Source organism: Oncorhynchus clarkii, chromosome 16 (genome assembly GCF_045791955.1).
Source record: "Oncorhynchus clarkii lewisi isolate Uvic-CL-2024 chromosome 16, UVic_Ocla_1.0, whole genome shotgun sequence".
Classification (NCBI taxonomy): domain Eukaryota; kingdom Metazoa; phylum Chordata; class Actinopteri; order Salmoniformes; family Salmonidae; genus Oncorhynchus; species Oncorhynchus clarkii.
The window spans coordinates 43,954,079-43,972,124 of record NC_092162.1 but is presented as its reverse complement, the minus strand read 5'-3'; the positions used below and the strand labels follow the sequence as shown (position 1 = coordinate 43,972,124).

The 18,046-nt window shown below is 40.9% G+C and overlaps 1 protein-coding gene across 2 annotated transcripts; it reads left to right on the top strand.

The window, feature by feature from the left end:
* Nucleotides 1-624: 624 nt before the first annotated feature.
* On the top strand, nucleotides 625-17,843 carry LOC139368518 (transcription factor CP2-like). 2 transcript variants are annotated; one of them, XM_071107512.1, is made up of 18 exons: nucleotides 625-962; nucleotides 1,391-1,624; nucleotides 3,490-3,641; nucleotides 7,768-7,844; nucleotides 7,977-8,082; nucleotides 8,305-8,411; nucleotides 8,638-8,790; nucleotides 8,896-9,006; nucleotides 9,252-9,340; nucleotides 9,556-9,604; nucleotides 11,917-11,943; nucleotides 13,153-13,197; nucleotides 14,114-14,207; nucleotides 14,320-14,410; nucleotides 14,529-14,635; nucleotides 15,561-15,703; nucleotides 15,889-15,940; nucleotides 16,061-17,843. In XM_071107512.1, the coding sequence occupies exons 1-18, from the start codon at nucleotides 922-924 to the stop codon at nucleotides 16,096-16,098; spliced, it is 1,716 nt and encodes a 571-aa protein (XP_070963613.1). In that variant the 5' UTR covers nucleotides 625-921; the 3' UTR covers nucleotides 16,099-17,843. The 2 variants fall into 2 exon arrangements, with proteins under 2 accessions (XP_070963613.1, XP_070963614.1); XM_071107513.1 differs by lacking the exon at nucleotides 11,917-11,943 and having other exon boundaries at nucleotides 16,061-17,652.
* The last annotated feature ends 203 nt before the right edge of the window (nucleotides 17,844-18,046 follow it).

The following is an 18,046-nucleotide window of genomic DNA, read 5'->3' as shown; positions in this document are numbered from 1 at the left end:
GTGAAGTTTTGTCACACAACACTGCCACTGCCACAAATAGCATGCAGAGCAGTTGGCAGATAATTTAACGTTCATTTCTCTACCATAAGCTGCCACCAACGTCGTTTTGTAGAATTTGGCTGTACCTCCAACCGGCCTCACAACCGCAGACCACGAGTAACCACGCCAGCCCAGGACCTCCATATCCGGCTTCCTCACCTGCGGGATGGTCTCAGATCAACCACCCCAACAGCTGATAAAACTGAAGAGTATTTCTGTCTGTAATAAAGCCCTTTTCAGGGGAAAAACCTCACTGACTGGCTGGGCCTGGCTCCCCAGTTGGTGGGCCTGGCCCCCAAGTGGGTGAGCCTATGCCCTTCCAGGCCCATCCAGGGCCTAATGAATTTATTTAAATTGACTGATTTCCTTATAAGAACTGTAACTCAGTAAAATCATTGAAATTGTTGCGTTTATAATTTTGTTCAGTATAGATACAGTTTAAGGGGTTGAGGGGCTTGGAAGGGATTTGATTTATTATTAAAAAAATGGGGGGGGTGGTAGAAGTTAGTCGGGATTCATTATTATTATATTTTGTATTATTTATTTATTATTATTTTTTAAAATCTTTGTAATATAGAATTAGTCAGACCAGCACAGTAGGTGGCGGCATGCACCTTAAACGTTTGTTTGCGGATCGCCATGATATCATAGAAGAAGAATAAGCTTTCTAGCCGAGTAGATAAACAAACTTTTTATTAGGTTTGTATAACGATTAATGCATATTTAATTAACTACCATATACAACTAAATTAGTTCTCGTTATATTCAAATAATCAGTGTTCACATCGCTGTTTCCCTGAAGAGTAGTAGCGCATGTTGGAGATAGTTAGCTAACGTTGGTTATCTCAATATGGAGAGAACGAGGGAGCAACATGGCATGCAATGGTCGCAGGGTTAGCTAGTCAACTTACTTGGTTTCAAAGGTAAGTTCGATAGCTATTTACGTACTAGCTAGAAGTGCTATCATAATTTAACTTCATATTAACACGAGAAACCACGTTGAGTTGTAACGTTAGCAAGGTAACGGTAAAACAATCATCCACAATCATTCAAGTTCGCCAGGTAACGTTAGTTACGTTACTGAGTTAGCAAGTAGTTAGCATAGTAACATTATGCCATATAGCAAAGCGTTTCATTTTGTACATTCGCTAGTTACTACACACAGCATTTAACTTACCAGTAATTCTAGCTGAAATATCTTTCATGTGGGATACTGCAATACCTGCCAGCTGTGTGATGACATTTTGTGGTCCATACAATCTGGAATGTCTTGTCAATTCGTTTGCTAGGCCTACCAATAGTCTTCACACTGGTACTGAACTGTGTATGTTTCATGGCATTTCTCTTCCAGTTTGGTAGCAAAAGACATCTACCAGGCTGTAAGAAATTTGCAGTTTGGAATTTTGTGGCCAGGGATCGAGAATTTGAGACAAGTTCGACTGCAATCAGATCCACGCGTCGTCATGGCTTGGGCTCTGAAGCTGCCACTCACTGATGAGGTGATTGAATCAGGTCTGGTCCAAGACTTTGATGCCAGTCTCTCTGGCATTGGACAAGAGCTTGGAGCTGGGGCGTACAGTATGAGGTATGAATCATAATTGGAAGTCTATTGAAATGTTAATATGTCAAGACATAGTACTTTGTACTTTTACATAGAAAATCAGTATCTGTCAGTGAAAAAAAAGAAATACAAAAAATACTTACAGATGATAGGGCGTACTCTTGAATAGGTATCAGTTAACCTATAATGAGTCGGTGGCCGTCGCTCTCTAGTAATTTGTCCTTTTGCATGGTGTCGGGTGGTGCTGCTTTAAATGTTAGGAGTGTGTGTTTTCAATTCATAGAGAGAGTTGGCCAAAGAACCTATGAATAGTGAAGCCGTAAAGTAGTTTGTTATGGTACGCATACCTCAAGTGGAAAGGCCTTCTAAATCTGGCTACTGTTTACTTTCAGTATATTCCATTCTAGAATGGAATGCATTTAGAATGTATCCTATTCTCAATGTTGCTAAATTGTCTCTCCCAAGCTATAGTTTACTGTTTGCTTACTATTTGTGTTGGTGGATAGGACAGCTTCTCAAAATACTTAAGTCTTCGGTGGTGTGTGTGTCCAATTTAGTTTTTTTTTTGTGTGTGTTTTGTTAAACACATCACACACCCATTTTATAGTGATTTTACAGATTTTTTATTTTTTTTGCCAGTAATTCACAAGTTAGCCCATTCATAGACGCTAACTACATAGTATCTTCTGGCTGGGGCAGTTTTATTAAAAGCTCCAACGCTTGCTCTAAACGTTAACACGCATTGCTTGCGGGACTGTTTTGGAAACATAAGGAATGTATTTTTCATATCAGGGAGAAATGAGAATAATAATAAATCAAATGTTTAAAAAAAAATACAACACACCATTGTGTAAACAGAAAATGGACACCACGAACATGTTGACACTGTAACATACTGTCGGTAACAGTGTTTAAACTGGTTAAAACAGTGTACAGTAAGTGTAAATTATTTTGATTATTTTGATGTATCAGTGCAAGAGGTGTCACTACAGTCCCTGGTTCAAATCCAGGCTGTATCACATCTGGCCGTGAATGGGAGTCCCAAAGGGCGTCGCACAATTGGCCAAGCGTTGTCCAGGTTTGGCCAGGGTAGGTTGTCATTGTAAATAAGAATTTGTTCTTAACTGACTTACCTAGTTAAATATATATTTTTACGTGTTTCTAGAACCGTACTACACTTGAGCTTCGATTCAAGTTTAGATGGAGCATTTGGCTGCCAGAGCGAATTTGCCTCTAAACAGAACATGTAAGGTCCTTGGACTATAAGGTGTAACGTTAGGCTCCTTTAGTCCATTATTGGGCTAGCATAGGCCTAACCTTCCATCAGTACTCTCTTGAGGATTGTTCTTATGCCAGAAAAGAGGAGGCCTTAATCTGTCAGAATTTGGATTTTTACTGTGTCAGGAACAGTTTGTGTGTAAGGGATACATCCCTCTCTTTCAGACTGCTCTTTTGTTAGTATTGTAAGTGTTCTGTTACATAATACTAAAGTGCCTCATTGTCAGTATAATTCTTATGTTGAGAGGGAGGATGAGATACCCAGGCTGCATACCAAGGTAGTTGATTGCACAAGTTTTTACTATCGTAACTAATGAACTGTGAAGAAAGTGTGTTATAAATCACTTGTTCTTTTCCAGTGGCTTCTAGTGATATTCATTTAATTTACATTTATTGGGTGGGTAACAGAATTTCCTCACGTTTTTAATTTGGAAAACTTTTTTAAGAGTTGAGTTGAGCTTACCTTTTCAGTCTGTCTCGTATTCTGAAGGTACAAGTTCTGTTGAGTTGTTGTTTCAGACAGTTCTTGATACTATGCCAATGTCATGTGCTGGTAAAAGACCTTGGCTTGCCAGTTCATTGACCATGTTGTCTTGCGGTTCTTTCTCCAGCGACGTGCTGGCCCTCCCCATCTTTAAGCAGGAGGAGTCTAACCTGCCGCCTGACAGTGAGAACAAGATTCTTCCTTTCCAGTATGTTCTGTGTGCAGCTACCTCACCTGCTATCAAACTGCACGATGAAACACTTACCTACCTCAACCAAGGTTAGCATCTGTCTGTTTTACATTACATGCTTTTCTTTTGAATTTGATGCCAATTTAAAAGAAATAGACACATTTTGTGTGTGTGTGTGTGTGCATACATACATACATACACAGTGCATTTGTAAAGTACTCAGACCCCTTGACTTTTTCCACATTTTGTTACTTTACAGCCTCATTTTAAAATGGATTTAAATTGTTTTCTTTCCACATCAATCCACATACAATACCCCACAATGAAAAAGCAAAAACGGGTTTTTATAAGTTTTTGCAAATGTATAAAAAAAACTACTGAAATATCACATTAACATAAGTATTCAGACCCTTTACTCAGTACTTTGTTGAAGCACCTTTGGCAGTGATTACAGCCCTGAGTCTTCTTGGGTGTGACGCTACAAGCTTGGCACACCTGTATTTGGAGAGTTTCTCCCATTCTTCTCTGCAGATCCTCTCAAGTTCTGTCAGGTTGGATACAGAGCGTTGCTGCACAGCTATTTTCAGGTCTCACCAGAGATGACCGGTCGGGTTCAAGTCCGGGCTCTGGCAGGGCCACTCAAGGACATTCAGACTTTTTTAAATTTAATTTATTTATTTATTGCCACTTTCTCTCCCCAATTCCGTAGTATCCAATTGGTAGTTTCAGTCTTGCCCCTTCGCTGCAACTCCCGTATGGACTCGGGAGAGGCGAAGGTCGAGTTCCGTGCGTCCTCCGAAACACAAGCCAGCCAGCCGCACTGCTTCTTGTACACAATGCCTGCTTAACCTGGAAGCCAGCCGCACCAATGTGTTGTAGGAAACACCGTACACCTGGCGACTGTGTCAGCGTGCACTGCGCCTGGTCCGCCCCAGGAGTTGCTAAAGTGCGATGGGACAAGGACATCCATGCCGGCCAAACCCTCCCCTAACCCGGATGACACTGGGCCAAGTGTGCACCGCCCCATGGGTCTCCCGGCTGCGACATAGCCTGGACTCAAACCAGGATCTCTAGTGGCACAGCTAGCACTGCGAGGTAGTGTCTAGACCACTGCGCCACTTGGGAGGCCGACATTCAGAGACTTGTCCCGATGCTGCCGCCAGGTTTCTTCCGGAAGTGTCGCTTGGCATTCAGGCCTAATAGTTAAATCTTGGTTTCTTCAGACCAGAGAATCTTATATCTCATGGTCTGAGAGTCTTTAAATGTCTTTTGGCAAACTCCAAGAAGGCTGTCATATGCCTTTTTCTGAGGAGTGGCTTCTGTGTAGCCACTCTACCATAAAGGCTTGATTGGTGGAGTGCTGCAGAGATGGTTGTCCTTCAGGAAGGTACTCCCATCTCCACAGATTAACTCTAGAGCTCTGTCAGTGACCATTGGGTTCTTGGTTACCTCCCTGACCAAGGCAAAAGGCCCTTCTCCCCCGATTGCTCAGTTTGGCCCGGGTGTCCAGCTCTAGGAATAGTCTTGGTGGTTCCATACCCCTTACATTTAAGAATGATGGAGGCCGCTGCTTTCTTGGGGACCTTCAATGCTGCAGGAATTTGTTGGTACCCTTCCCCAAATCTGTGCCTCGACACAATCTTGTCTCGGTGCTCTACAGACAATTCCTTTTGACCTCATGGCTTGGTTTTTGCTCTGACGTGCATTGTCAACTGAGGAACTTTATATAGACAGGTGTGCCTTTCCAAATCATGTCCAATCAGTTGAATTTACTACAGACTCCAAGTTGTAGAAACATCTCAAGGATGATCAATTGAAACCAGATGTACCTGAACTCAATTTCAAGTCTCATATGAAAGAGCCTGAATGCATATGTAAATAAGGTATTTCTGTTGTACATTTAACACATTTGCAAACATTTCTAAAATCCTGTTTTCATTTGGTCATTATGGGGTAGATTGATGAGGATTTTTCTTTTTGTAATCCATTTTAGAAAATAGCTGTAACTTAACAAAATGTGGAAAAAGTCAAGGGGTCTGAATACTTTCTGAATGCACTATATATACAGTACCAGTCAAAAGTTTGGACACATCTACTCATTCAATGGTTTTTCTTTGTTTTAACTATTTTCTACAAAAAAAGGTTAAACAAATCAAAATATATTTGAGATTCTTCGAAGTATCCACCTTTTGCCTTGATGACAGCTTTGCACACTCTTGGCATTATCTCAACTAGCTCCACGAGGTTGTCACCTGCAATGCATTTCAATTAACATGTGTGCCTTGTTAATTTATGACATTTCTTTCCTTCTTAATGCATTTGGGCTAATCAGTTGTCTTGTGACAAGGTAGGGAGGGTATTCAGAAGATAGCCCTACATGGTAAGAGACCAAGTCCATATTATGGCAAGAACAGCTCAAATGAGCAAAGAGAAACGACATTCCATCATTACTTTAAGACCTGGTCAGTCTGTGTAAAATTTCACGAATTTTCTTCAAGTGAAGTTGCAAGAACCATCAAGCGCTATGATGAAACTGGCTCTCATTAGGGCCTCCACAGGAAAGGAAGTGCCAGAATTACCACTGATGCATAGGACCAGTTCATTAGAGTTACCAGGCTCGGAAATTGCAGCCTAAATAAATAATAATATGGACTTTGTTTTTATATAAATATCTTTCTTACACATACACTCAGTGCCCTCAGTTTTCATATCCCTTGACTTATTCTACATTTTGTTGTAACAGCCTGAATAAAAAATGTATTGAATGTATTTTTTTCTAACCCATCTACACACACAATACCCCATAATGCCAAAGTGAGTACATGTTTTTAGAAATGTTAGCACATTCATTGAAACTTATATACAGAAATATCACATTTACTTAAGTGTTCACACCCCTTAAGTCAATACATGTTATAATCAATCACCTATGGCAGCGATTACAGCTGGTAGTCATTGTGGGTAAGTTGCTTAGAGCTTTGCACACCTGCATTGTACAATATTTGCACATTTTATTATTTAAAAAATTCTTCAATCTCTGTGAAGTTGGTTGTTAATCATTGCTTGACAGCCATTTTCATTTTTTAGATTTTCAAGCCAATATAAGTCAAAACTGTAACTAGGCTACTCAGGAACATTCAATATTGTCTCGTAAGAAACCCATGTATATTTAGCCATGTGTTTTAGGTTATTGTCCTGCTGAAAGGTGAATTTGTCTCCCAGTGTGTTGGAAAGCATTCAGCTAGGTTTTCCTCTAGGATTTTCCCTGTGCTTAGCTCTATTTTGTTTATTTTTATCCTAAAAAAGTCCCTAGTCCTTGCTGATGACAAGCATACCCATAACATGATGCAACCACATGCTTGAAAATATAAAGAGTGATATGTTGGATTCTCAGGACATAAAGTTCATTTTGACATGGCTTGCAGTTTTACTTTTGGGCCTTCTTGCAAATATGTTTTTATTCTGTACAGTCTAATTTTCACTCTGTCATTTGATTAGTATTGTTGAGTAACTACAATGTTGACCCATCCTCAGTTTTCTCCTATCACAGCCATTAAAACCCTGTAACTACTCCAAAGGCCTCATTGGTCTCATGATGAAATCCCTGCACGGTTTCCTTCCTCTCTGGGACCGAAGTTAGGAAGGACGCCTGTGTCCTTGTAGTTACTGGGTATGTCGATACACTTTGGATGGTGAAACTTCAACATGCTCAAAGGGATATTCAATGTCTGCTTTTTTCCTTTTTTTAACCAAAAAGTGCCCTTTGCGAGGCATTGGACAATCTCCCTGGTCTTTGTAGTTGAATCTGTGTTTGAAATTCACTGCTCGACTGAGAGACCTTACAATTATCTGTATGTATGGGGTACAGAGATGAGGTAGTCATGAAAAAAATCATGTTAAACACTTATTGCACATAGAGTGAGTCAATGCAACTTATGTGACTTGTTAGGCACATTTTTACTCCGGAACTTATTTAGGCTTGCCATAACAAAGGGGCCGAATACTTATTGACTCAGGACATTTCAGATTTTCACTTTAATTAATTTGTAAAAATGTCTAAACATAATTCTACTTTGACATTGATGTGACAAAAAAATCGCAATTTAATCCATTTTAAGCTGTAATACAACAAAATGTGGGATTTCAAGGGGTGTGAATACTTTCTGAAGGCACTGTGTGTGTTACATCTATCTAAAGATTCTGTTTCAATTTCAGGACAGTCTTATGAAATTCGAATGCTTGACAATCGGAAATTGGGTGAACTCCCAGAAATCACTGGCAAAATGGTGAAGGTATGATGAACAAGAACCCTGAGTTGTGAGTAAGTGATTGCATGGGTCTGTTCCAATGAGAATGTCCCATGTGGTCTATCAGTCACGTAGGTACTTCCTAGTTCCTCAGTGACGTTTTCTGTGTGCCCCCAGAGCATCATCCGCGTGGTCTTCCATGACCGGCGTCTTCAGTACACAGAGCACCAGCAGCTGGAGGGTTGGCGCTGGAACAGGCCTGGAGACCGCATCCTCGACCTGGGTAAACTGTCTGTCCGTCATGGGTGGTGGCCTACTCTGGGTGAAGAAGGATAGGAGGGTGCTGCTTTTAAGACGTTAGCTGCTGTGGCACTGACATGGTTTCAGATAACACTGAGTTGTTTCTTCAGTGAAATAAATTATTGGTGACAACAGGCTGCATAACATAAAGACTGAGTGCTCACACAATCCTTCTGATAACTTGTCTCGTGTTGCTCCATTGTAGATATCCCCATGTCAGTTGGCATGGTCGACCCCAGGGCTAACCCTACTCAACTTAACACTGTGGAGTTCCTGTGGGACCCTTCAAAAAGAACCTCGGTTTTTATCCAGGTAGCAGGATAAACACAACCACATGGTTGTTTTCATAATGCTGGTCGTAGCTTATCTTCTAACGTCAGTCCAAGGCTATCTGAATGGAGTGGAAACAGATGGGTTTTCAAGCCAAATAGAGCTCTCACCATGTTTGTACTGAATAAAACTAATAGTTTTGTCCTAATATGACAACTTTAGCAAAATTCTTCAGTTTTCAAATAGGCATGCCGATTCCTTGTTTTAGGTTCACTGCATCAGCACAGAGTTCACGATGCGGAAGCACGGGGGAGAGAAGGGCGTGCCTTTCCGCATCCAGATCGACACTTTCAAAGAGAATGATGGCGAAGAGTATTCAGAGCACTTGCATTCTGCCAGCTGTCAGGTCAAAGTCTTCAAGGTGAGAAGAAAGTCTGACCAAAGACATTTACTGTTGCCATAAAACGTCATTTGATCCTGATTACGGTACTGTCCATTATAAACAACTTTACCTCACCTGTGGCAGCCTAAAGGTGCAGACAGGAAGCAGAAGACCGACAGAGAGAAGATGGAAAAGAGGGCTCCTCAGGAGAAGGAGAAATACCAGCCCTCGTATGAAACCACCATCCTAACAGAGGTTAGAGTCAGTGTGTTGAGTAAATGGGATGGAGGAAAATGTTGGATATGGAGAGGAAGATGTGGTAGCAGTCAGAATGAAGAAACATGAGCAAAATGATGCATCCTTTTAATTACTTGTCTCAGTAATATCATAATTCTGTACACAGGATTTCTTCATGAAGTAATAACTTGCATCTGGAATGCTGGATTATGTAAAGAGCCTAGGTCCCTCCCTACTAGAATAATATAAATGTTCTCTTGCAGTGCTCTCCCTGGCCAGAGGTCACCTATGTAAATAACTCTCCATCGCCTGGCTTCAACAGCTCACACAACAGTTTTCCAGTGGCAGAGGGGTAGGCATCAGGACATAAACATGCAGCCTGCACTGAACCACACTGCTTGTGTTACAAATGGTTTATTTTGTTTTATATGTACATTTATAAAATATTATATGGGGATGCAATGTAATGTCTAATACCTCTGTTCTTTGGGGATGTCTGTCTATTTTCTTTCTATTCCCAGAATGTCCATCTCAACCTTTTCATGTTCCTTTTCTCTGTCCCTCCAGCAATGGATCCCCCAGTCACCAGCCAGAGCTAGTTGTTCAGGTAGCAGATGTAAGTACCTGTGTCCCTTCCCTTTGTGTGTCCAAAACCCACCTATGGGTCAGTCTCCTGCACCATCCCTTCCCATGTCACCAACCCCCACATCTACAGTGGGGCAAAAAAGTATTTAGTCAGCCACCAATTGTGCAAGTGGCCTGTAATTTTCATCACAGGTACACTTCAACTATGACAGACAAAATTAGAAAAAAAATGAATTTATTTGCAAATTATGGTGGAAAATATGTATTTGGTCACCTACAAACAAGCAAGACCTGTAACTTCTTCTTTAAGAGGCTCCTCTGTCCTCCACTCGTTACCTGTATTAATGGCACCTGTTTGAACTTGTAATCAGTATAAAAGACACCTGTCCACAACCTCAAACAGTCCCACTCCAAACTCCACTATGGCCAAGACCAAAGAGCTGTCAAAGGACACCAGAAACAAAATTGTAGACCTGCATCAGGCTGGGAAGACTGAATCTGCAATAGGTAAGCAGCTTGGTTTGAAGAAATCAACTGTGGGAGCAATTATTAGGAAATGGAAGAAACATACAAGACCACTGATAATCTCCCTCGATCTGGGGCTCCACTCAAGATCTCAACCCGTGGGGTCAAAATGATCACAAGAACAGTGAGCAAAAATCCCAGAACCACACGGGGGGACCTAGTGAATGACCTGCAGAGAGCTGGGACCAAAGTAACAATGCCTACCATCAGTAACACACTACGCCGCCAGGGACTCAAATCCTGCAGTGCCAGACGTGTCCCCCTGCTTAAGCCAGTACATATCCAGGCCCGTCTGAAGTTTGCTAGAGAGCATTTGGATGATCCAGAAGAAGATTGGGAGAATGTCATATGGTCAGATGAAACCAAAATATAACTTTTTGGTAAAAACTCAACTCGTCGTGTTTGGAGGACAAAGAATGCTGAGTTGCGTCCAAAGAACACCATACCTACTGTGAAGCATGGGGGTGGGATCATCATGCTTTAGGGCTGTTTTTCTGCAAAGGGACCAGGACGACTGATCCGTGTAAAGGAAAGAATGAATGGGGTCATGTATCGTGAGATTTTGAGTGAAAACCTCCTTCCAATCAGCAAGGGCATTGAAGATGAAACGTGGCTGGGTCTTTCAGCATGACAATGATCCCAAACACACCGCCCGGGCAACGAAGGAGTGGCTTCGTAAGAAGCATTTCAAGGTCCTGGAGTGGCCTAGCCAGTCTCCAGATCTCAACCCCATAGAAAATCTTTGGAGGGAGTTGAAAGTCCCATGTTGCCCACCAACAGCCCCAAAACATCACTGCTCTAGAGGAGATCTGCATGGAGGAATGGGCCAAAATACCAGCAACAGTGTGTGAAAATTACAGGCCTCATCTTTTTAAGTGGCAGAACTTGCACAATTGGTGGCTGACAATACTTTTTTGCCCCACTGTACATGTTTAAAGGCCAGATTTTTTCACATAACTGAAGTTGGCACATTGTGGTCATGCTTTAAGTTCACATTTTGCCTTTTGCTTTTGGCAGCAGCACTAGTGAAACACTGTAGGAAATTGTTGGTAGTGGGCTATTTAAACTGAAGTGTAAGAATAATGTCTGAGGCTGAGGAGACTGGCTATGTAACTTTGCAATCAGTACGTTATTTGATTTTCAAAGCAGCACGACTTTACATCTTATTTTCACATGATAGATGTCAGTTTTTTTTTTAACCCGATCTCCATTGATCACATTTGCATGTAGTCGAACATATTTACCAAAATAATGAATATGACAACTGTTTTGTACTTTGCTGAAATGGTTTTCTGTCTGGAAATGATTTGCAACAGTTGGGAAAAGCAAAGGCTATGCATTGATAAATCTCAGATTTGGTTTAGAATACCTGACTAATTTTATAAGAACCTGCAGAATGAGAAATGTAATGGAAAAAAATTAAATAAACGTGGATACGTCCCTTTGCTTTCAACAGTTGTATTAATTTGTGCGTACATTGAATTAGTGCAGTGCTTATATTGAATTGTTCTTCTCTTGTGACTCCCTTTGTTTTCCCATTAATGCATACATAGAACCAAGTCAGTTATTAATATATGGGTAGAACATGCCCTTTGTTTTTGGGTCCATCAAAGCAACAGTTTAACTACTGAAGTAGACTGTCCTCCATAAAGAATCTGTTGTATCACGTGCATCCCCAAGGATTTAATGTGGTTGATGGATGGAAACAGACCTTGAAATGAGCCTAGATAGCCATGTCCGTGCACCTGTCAGTTCAGTTTTATAAAGGGTGTGTACACCTTTTCTCCCTTCTTTCTCCTGCATTATTATCCAATATAGATTGAAAGCTGTCTGACTGATACAATTGTAAGTTTCCAACATTTTCTAAATGTCTGACTCTGATTTAAGATGCAGACTTCACGGTTTAGACCGACTCCAACAGAATGTGCAATATTCACTGATAATATATCTTTAAACGATTGATTGCACTTATTAACCCTATTACTTGCCGTCTGATAATGATAAGTATGTATCCAGTTGTTTTGGGTAGTTTGTAGTCATTTGTAGGCAGCAACATCTGCCTTAACTCTCCCTAAGGCCTGCTTGAATGTTTTACATGAAGAAAAAAAAGTGCAATTTGTGTGGAATGCCTGAGTGCCAGTCTGTTTGTGCCATCATGTAACCTCCTTGTCACTCATTGTCATGCCAATCATTGGCAATAGAGTTGGCCAGAGCACAAACAGATCTGGAACCAGCCTGCTGTAATACTCCCAATACTTGTTCCAGCATTTATTACAATGCTTCTACATGATGTACGTAATAGTCATGTAACCATTGCATTTCAAACTAGTTTTGAAATAAATGCTGCGCCGAGTGTGTATATAGCAATAGGATGTAAAGTGCATTTGGAAAGTATTCAGACCCCTTCACTTTTTCCACATTTTGTTACGTTACAGCCTTGTTAAAAAAAAGAAAAATCCCTCAACAATCTACACACTATGTGGGAACTCCTTCAAGACTGTTGGTAAAGCATTCCATGTGAAGCTGGTTGAGAGAATGCCAAGAGTGTGCAAAGCTGTCAAGGCAAAGGGTGGCTACTTTGAAGAATCTCAAATATAAAATATATTTGGATTTGTTTAACACTTTGTTTTTGGTTACTACATGATTCCATATATGTTATTTCATAGTTTTGATGTATTCACTATTCTATAATATAGAAAATAGTACAAATAAAGAAACCCTGGAATGAGGTGTGTCAAATTTTGACTGGTGGTCTATGCAAATAAGGTATTTCAGTTTTGCTTTTAAATTTGCAAATATTTCTAAAAACCAGTTTTTCGCTTTGTCATTATGGGGTATTGTGTGTGTGAATTTTCTTTTTAGAGTAAAGCTGTAAGGGGTCTGAATACTTTCTGAATACACTGTATTTTGACAACGTTGCTGTTTTCACTGTCAAACTATCACTTGTGTTTTACCCCCATTTTTAGACAGAAATACATGAGCAAAGTTTTTGGGGGATTAGGGAGGTTTTGAAATATGACGATCATTTTAAAATTGAGACATTCTGCTTTACAGTTGCCATCCCATCTACTTACAAGAGACGGTGAAAGCATCCATCAGGTATAGATTAATTTATTTGATGGTTTCTAGTTTGAATGTCGTTTTTTGGCTTTCAAAGCAAAAGTGGATACAGGTAACAGTCAAAATGAAGGAAATGCGAACATAGTGTCTGAATAGGCTGTTAGGCCACCACAAGCCAGAACAGCTTCAATGCAGCTTGGCATAGTTTCTACAAGTGTCTGGAACTCTATTGGAGGGAAATTTCATCGTTTCGTTGATGGTGGTGGAAAACGCTGTCTCGGGCGCCGCTCCTGAATCTCTCATAAGTGTTCAATTGGGTTGAGATCTGGTGACTGAGATGCGCGCACACACACACACACACACACACCCTTTAAACCCCTTATGTTCCTTTGAGACCCCTCTTTCAAAGTGAGATCTCTTCTTCTAGACATGGTAGCCAAAATAATGGACATCTGGGCATTTTTTTATACATCACCCTAAGCATGATGGGATGTTAATTGCATAATTAACTCAGGAACCACACCTATGTAGAAGGTTCTGCTTTCAATATACTTTCTATCCCTCATTTACTCATGTTTCCTGTATTTTGGCAGTTACTTGTCTTCTCTGACCAGGCTCCCAGCATAAATGTTTGCATATGTGTAGAACAACCAAGACCAAAACAATTAATTTATGTGTGCAGATGTGGATGACTGCTACCGTGGTCTACGGTAATTTTTGTGTGTACTGTAAACCTCTTAGAACACAATTTGAATCTCCTCTAAATTTGAAATGGGTCTGTATTCCTCCATGTAGCATGTTCTGGGATGGGTTAGCTCAGATAAACTGCTCATACCTGGCTGTATACATCTGACCTTACAGTGGAATTGATTGTTTTTAAAGGTGTACAATCCACAAGAGAATTAACATTTGGATTGCGTTTGCTCCACCTGTGTCTCTCTTTTGGAACAAACAGAACCTGTTACCCGCGGCAACACCACAGGATGCACAGCAGTGGCTCCATAGAAACCGCTTTTCACCGTTCTGTCGGCTCTTCACTAATTTCTCAGGTAAGAAGATATATATATATATATATATATATATAATTTATTGCAGTGAATTTATATTCTCAACATTGTCATGTTGTGGAAGTCAGTCTAAAAGTAGGCTGATTTGTTCCAGGAGCTGATCTGTTGAAGCTGGCCAGGGAAGATGTCATTCAAATATGTGGGCCAGCAGATGGTATTAGGCTCTTCAACGCGTTGAAGGGACGGTTAGTCTTCTGTCTTATCACTACTTCCATATTGCAGCATTCAAATGCCTATTGAATTTTATCACCTTTTTTTTTTTTTAAGTGAGAAGTTTGTCAGCTTATTTCGGTGTGTGTGCAGGGTGGTACGTCCCAGGCTGACGGTGTATGTGTGCCAGGAATCCCAGCAGGCTCGGGAACAGCAGCAGAAACACGACAACGGAGACGCAGCTAGCAGTACTTTTTTCGGTATGGGTGTGTCTGTGTGTGTGTGTTCTACTCTGAGTATACCAAATATTAAAAACACCTTAATATTGAGTTGCTCCCCCCCTTTGCCTTTAGAACAGCCTCAATTCTTCAGGGCATAGACTCTACAAGGTATCGAAAGCGTTCCACAGGGATGCTGGCCCATGTTGACTCCAATGCTTCCCACAGTTGTCAAGTTGGCTGGATGTTCTTTGGGGGGGGTAGACCTTACTTGATACACACATGGGAAACTGAGTGTGAAAAACCCAGCAGTGTTGCAGTTCTTGACACAAACTGGTGTGCCTGGCACCTACCATACCCCGTTCAAAGGCACTTAAATATTTTGTCTTGCCCATTCACCCTCTGAATGGTACACATACAACATCCATGTCTCAAGGCTTAAAAATCCTTCTTTAACCTGTCTTCTCCCCTTCATCTACACTGATTTTTGAAGTGTACATCAATAAGGGATCATAGCATTCGCCTGGATTCACCTGGTTAGCCTGTAATGGAAAGAGCAGGTGTTCTTAATGTTTTGTATACTCAGTGTATAAACCATTCATAACTCATGCTTACCTACTTGCTGATGGTGGTGCAATGCATCATATGGCATAATGATAGCTCTGTTTGTTACGGCATACCACACTGTTTCATGTTTTATTAGTGGTATGTACAGGATACACATGGTATACACCGTCCAACGAAATGCTTACTTGCAGGTTCCTTCTCGACAATGCAACAACAATAAGAAATATTATAAGAATAGGAACATAAAGTAAATGGCAGTAGAATAGAATAAACATTTTAGTGTAAGTTTTAATACAGGAAGGCACTATTTATAGTCCAATATTTACACATGGATTGGGGGGCAAGGTGCTAAGACAGTGATTGATGATGTTTTCCTGTACACGTCTGTTGTCTTCTGCAGTGTACCATGCCATCTACTTGGAGGACTTGACAGCAGTTGAGCTGACAGAGAAGATTGCTCAGCTCTTCAACATCTCACCCAGACAGATCAGTCAGATCTTTAAACAGGGACCCACTGGTATACATGTCCTGGTCAGTGACGAGGTAAGGCTGTCTTTAGTCTACCTTTTGTGTTGTCCCGAAAAGGCACCCTATTCCCAAAAGGGGTGCGCTACACAATAGGGTCTGATTTTAGACGCAGCCTTCGTCTCTGGCTCAGTCTGCCTTAAGGCTGTCCTAATGTATACAACGTTATTGGCCTCTAAGACGAAATCTCTCGTTTCTCACAGATGATTCAAAACTTCCAGGATGAAGGAGGTTTTGTTTTGGATACAATGAAAGGTGAGTGTCATCCAGTTGTTTTCTTTTACCACAAATATTGGAGGGTGGAGAAGTGTCTGTGGTAGTTACGCTTGTAAAATCATCCTTCGTGATATAGGCGCTGTTTTTTTAAATCCTCAGCCGAGACGAACGATGGCTACCACATCATCCTGAAATGAAAACTGTCTGGGGGATTGTCTAGCCCCCGCTCTCTCCTGACACCCAACCCTGCTAGCCCCTCTACAGCCTTAGCCCCTGATGTACCTGGACCATGCTGAAGATGACCCGATCGTTTCGTTCAACGATTCTCTAGAGGCTGCTCGCTACGGGGGAACATTCTGACTGAAGCACCTTGCCCATCCTCGATACCTTATTGTCTTATTTGAAAGGAGTGACACTATTTGAGCTGCCATATCGATGCAACTCTACAGTCTCCTCCCATGCTAAAAACACTTTTTAAATGGTTGCATTTTCCTGCTTTGTTGCTCATGTGTTTGAAAAAGAGAATGGAAGACACCCTGTCACTGCTTCAGAATCAACGACTTTGCTGTCTTGTCTTTAGAATCCAGTCTTGCATGGAAAGGGATACACAACAAGAGATGCAGAGTGCTTATGGTCTTCGGTCTCCATCTCCTCCTACTAGGCTGCTGGACATCAAGGAGTCGTTTTGTGAGCACCGTGGTCATGGTTAAGTAGCTACGACAACAAAGCTTGCACAGGATATAAAATCTTAACTAGGTTAAAGATACTAAAGGGTTCTAATATCCCATAATTCTTTGCATAAATGCGGAAGCATTCTAGACCACGGGACCAGCAATGTGAACGAAAATGACTGGAAGCAGTACAAAAAGTGTAAAAATAAAAACAATTGTAGAGAATTTATTCAGCAAGCACATAGCATAACTGTTTTTCAAAGGATCTACAGCCATTTTATTACTTGGATTTCCTGACCGCTGGTCATGTTTTCGATGCTAATCCTGTGGAATCCAACAGCGGCGCTGGTCCCATGAATTTGTTTATTTGGAATTATCCAGTTTAGGACAATGTAATGTCTTCAACCTAAAATCTCAACCGGAAGTGATGTCATAATGGAAAATGAAAGGGACACCTGCAGCATATATGAGATCCCCTCTGTTCTCCCAGTGAGCGCTGTGCTCCTGAAAGCCTGCATCTGTCAAGTTGTATTTGTGTCGTCCATCTGTACAACTTTTCTAGGCTTTAATCACTGTCAAGACAGTGTCAGTATACTGTTCTGTTCATGCCTCCCCCTTATTCATTAAACTGATTGATATCACTTTCTTTATTGACCACAAAAGGTGGCAACACCAGCAACCTACTAGTCGGTCTTGCCCGCTATCCCTATATACCCTATATACCGTTATACTGTATCACTTTACAGTGTCATTAAGTTGGTTTTGGACAATTTGTTAACTTTTTTTTGTAGTAGATGGTTGTTTTAAAAGTGTGAATTTTGAATCATGTTTTAATTTGACTGTTTTTATAAATGTGTAAACAGACTTGTTCTACCTTGTTTAAAGAGAAGCAGTCTACATTGTTTTGGGATATTACCACTATCAAGTATTAATATATAGTAGTGGGTTGTTTAGGGTATACCAAATCTGCATTTGGAAAGCTAGAGTTGGTTCCCATTCAATAAGGTTCTACTGAACGCTAGATGTTGCCCACCTTTGCCCCTCATCCAAGTCATCAGAACGATTAAACTACTTACCATACATTGCCTGTTTTGTATTTTTCTCTGCCTCGTTTTGGATGGGCACCATTGAGAAAATGTTTTAGCCTCCCCGCCACTGATTTGGTCATCTTGGTTAACCCAGAACTACCAGGTCGCAGTTGTAAATGAGAACTTGTTCTCAACTAGCCTACCTGGTTAAATAAAGGTGAAATAAATAAAAAAATCTTACATAATTTGGTCAGATGCTCGATTTACGTAATGTTTACGACAATAAATGACGGAGTTGGTAAACAGCTGAGGGATGGGGCTGGAGAAATGTAACCACTCTCAAGGTCATGGACTGTGCTTTGCATACAGGGACTGACCATCTATGATATAATGATCTACAGTGTTTAACATTCACTTTATTTACAAATGTGTTAAACAGCTTACTT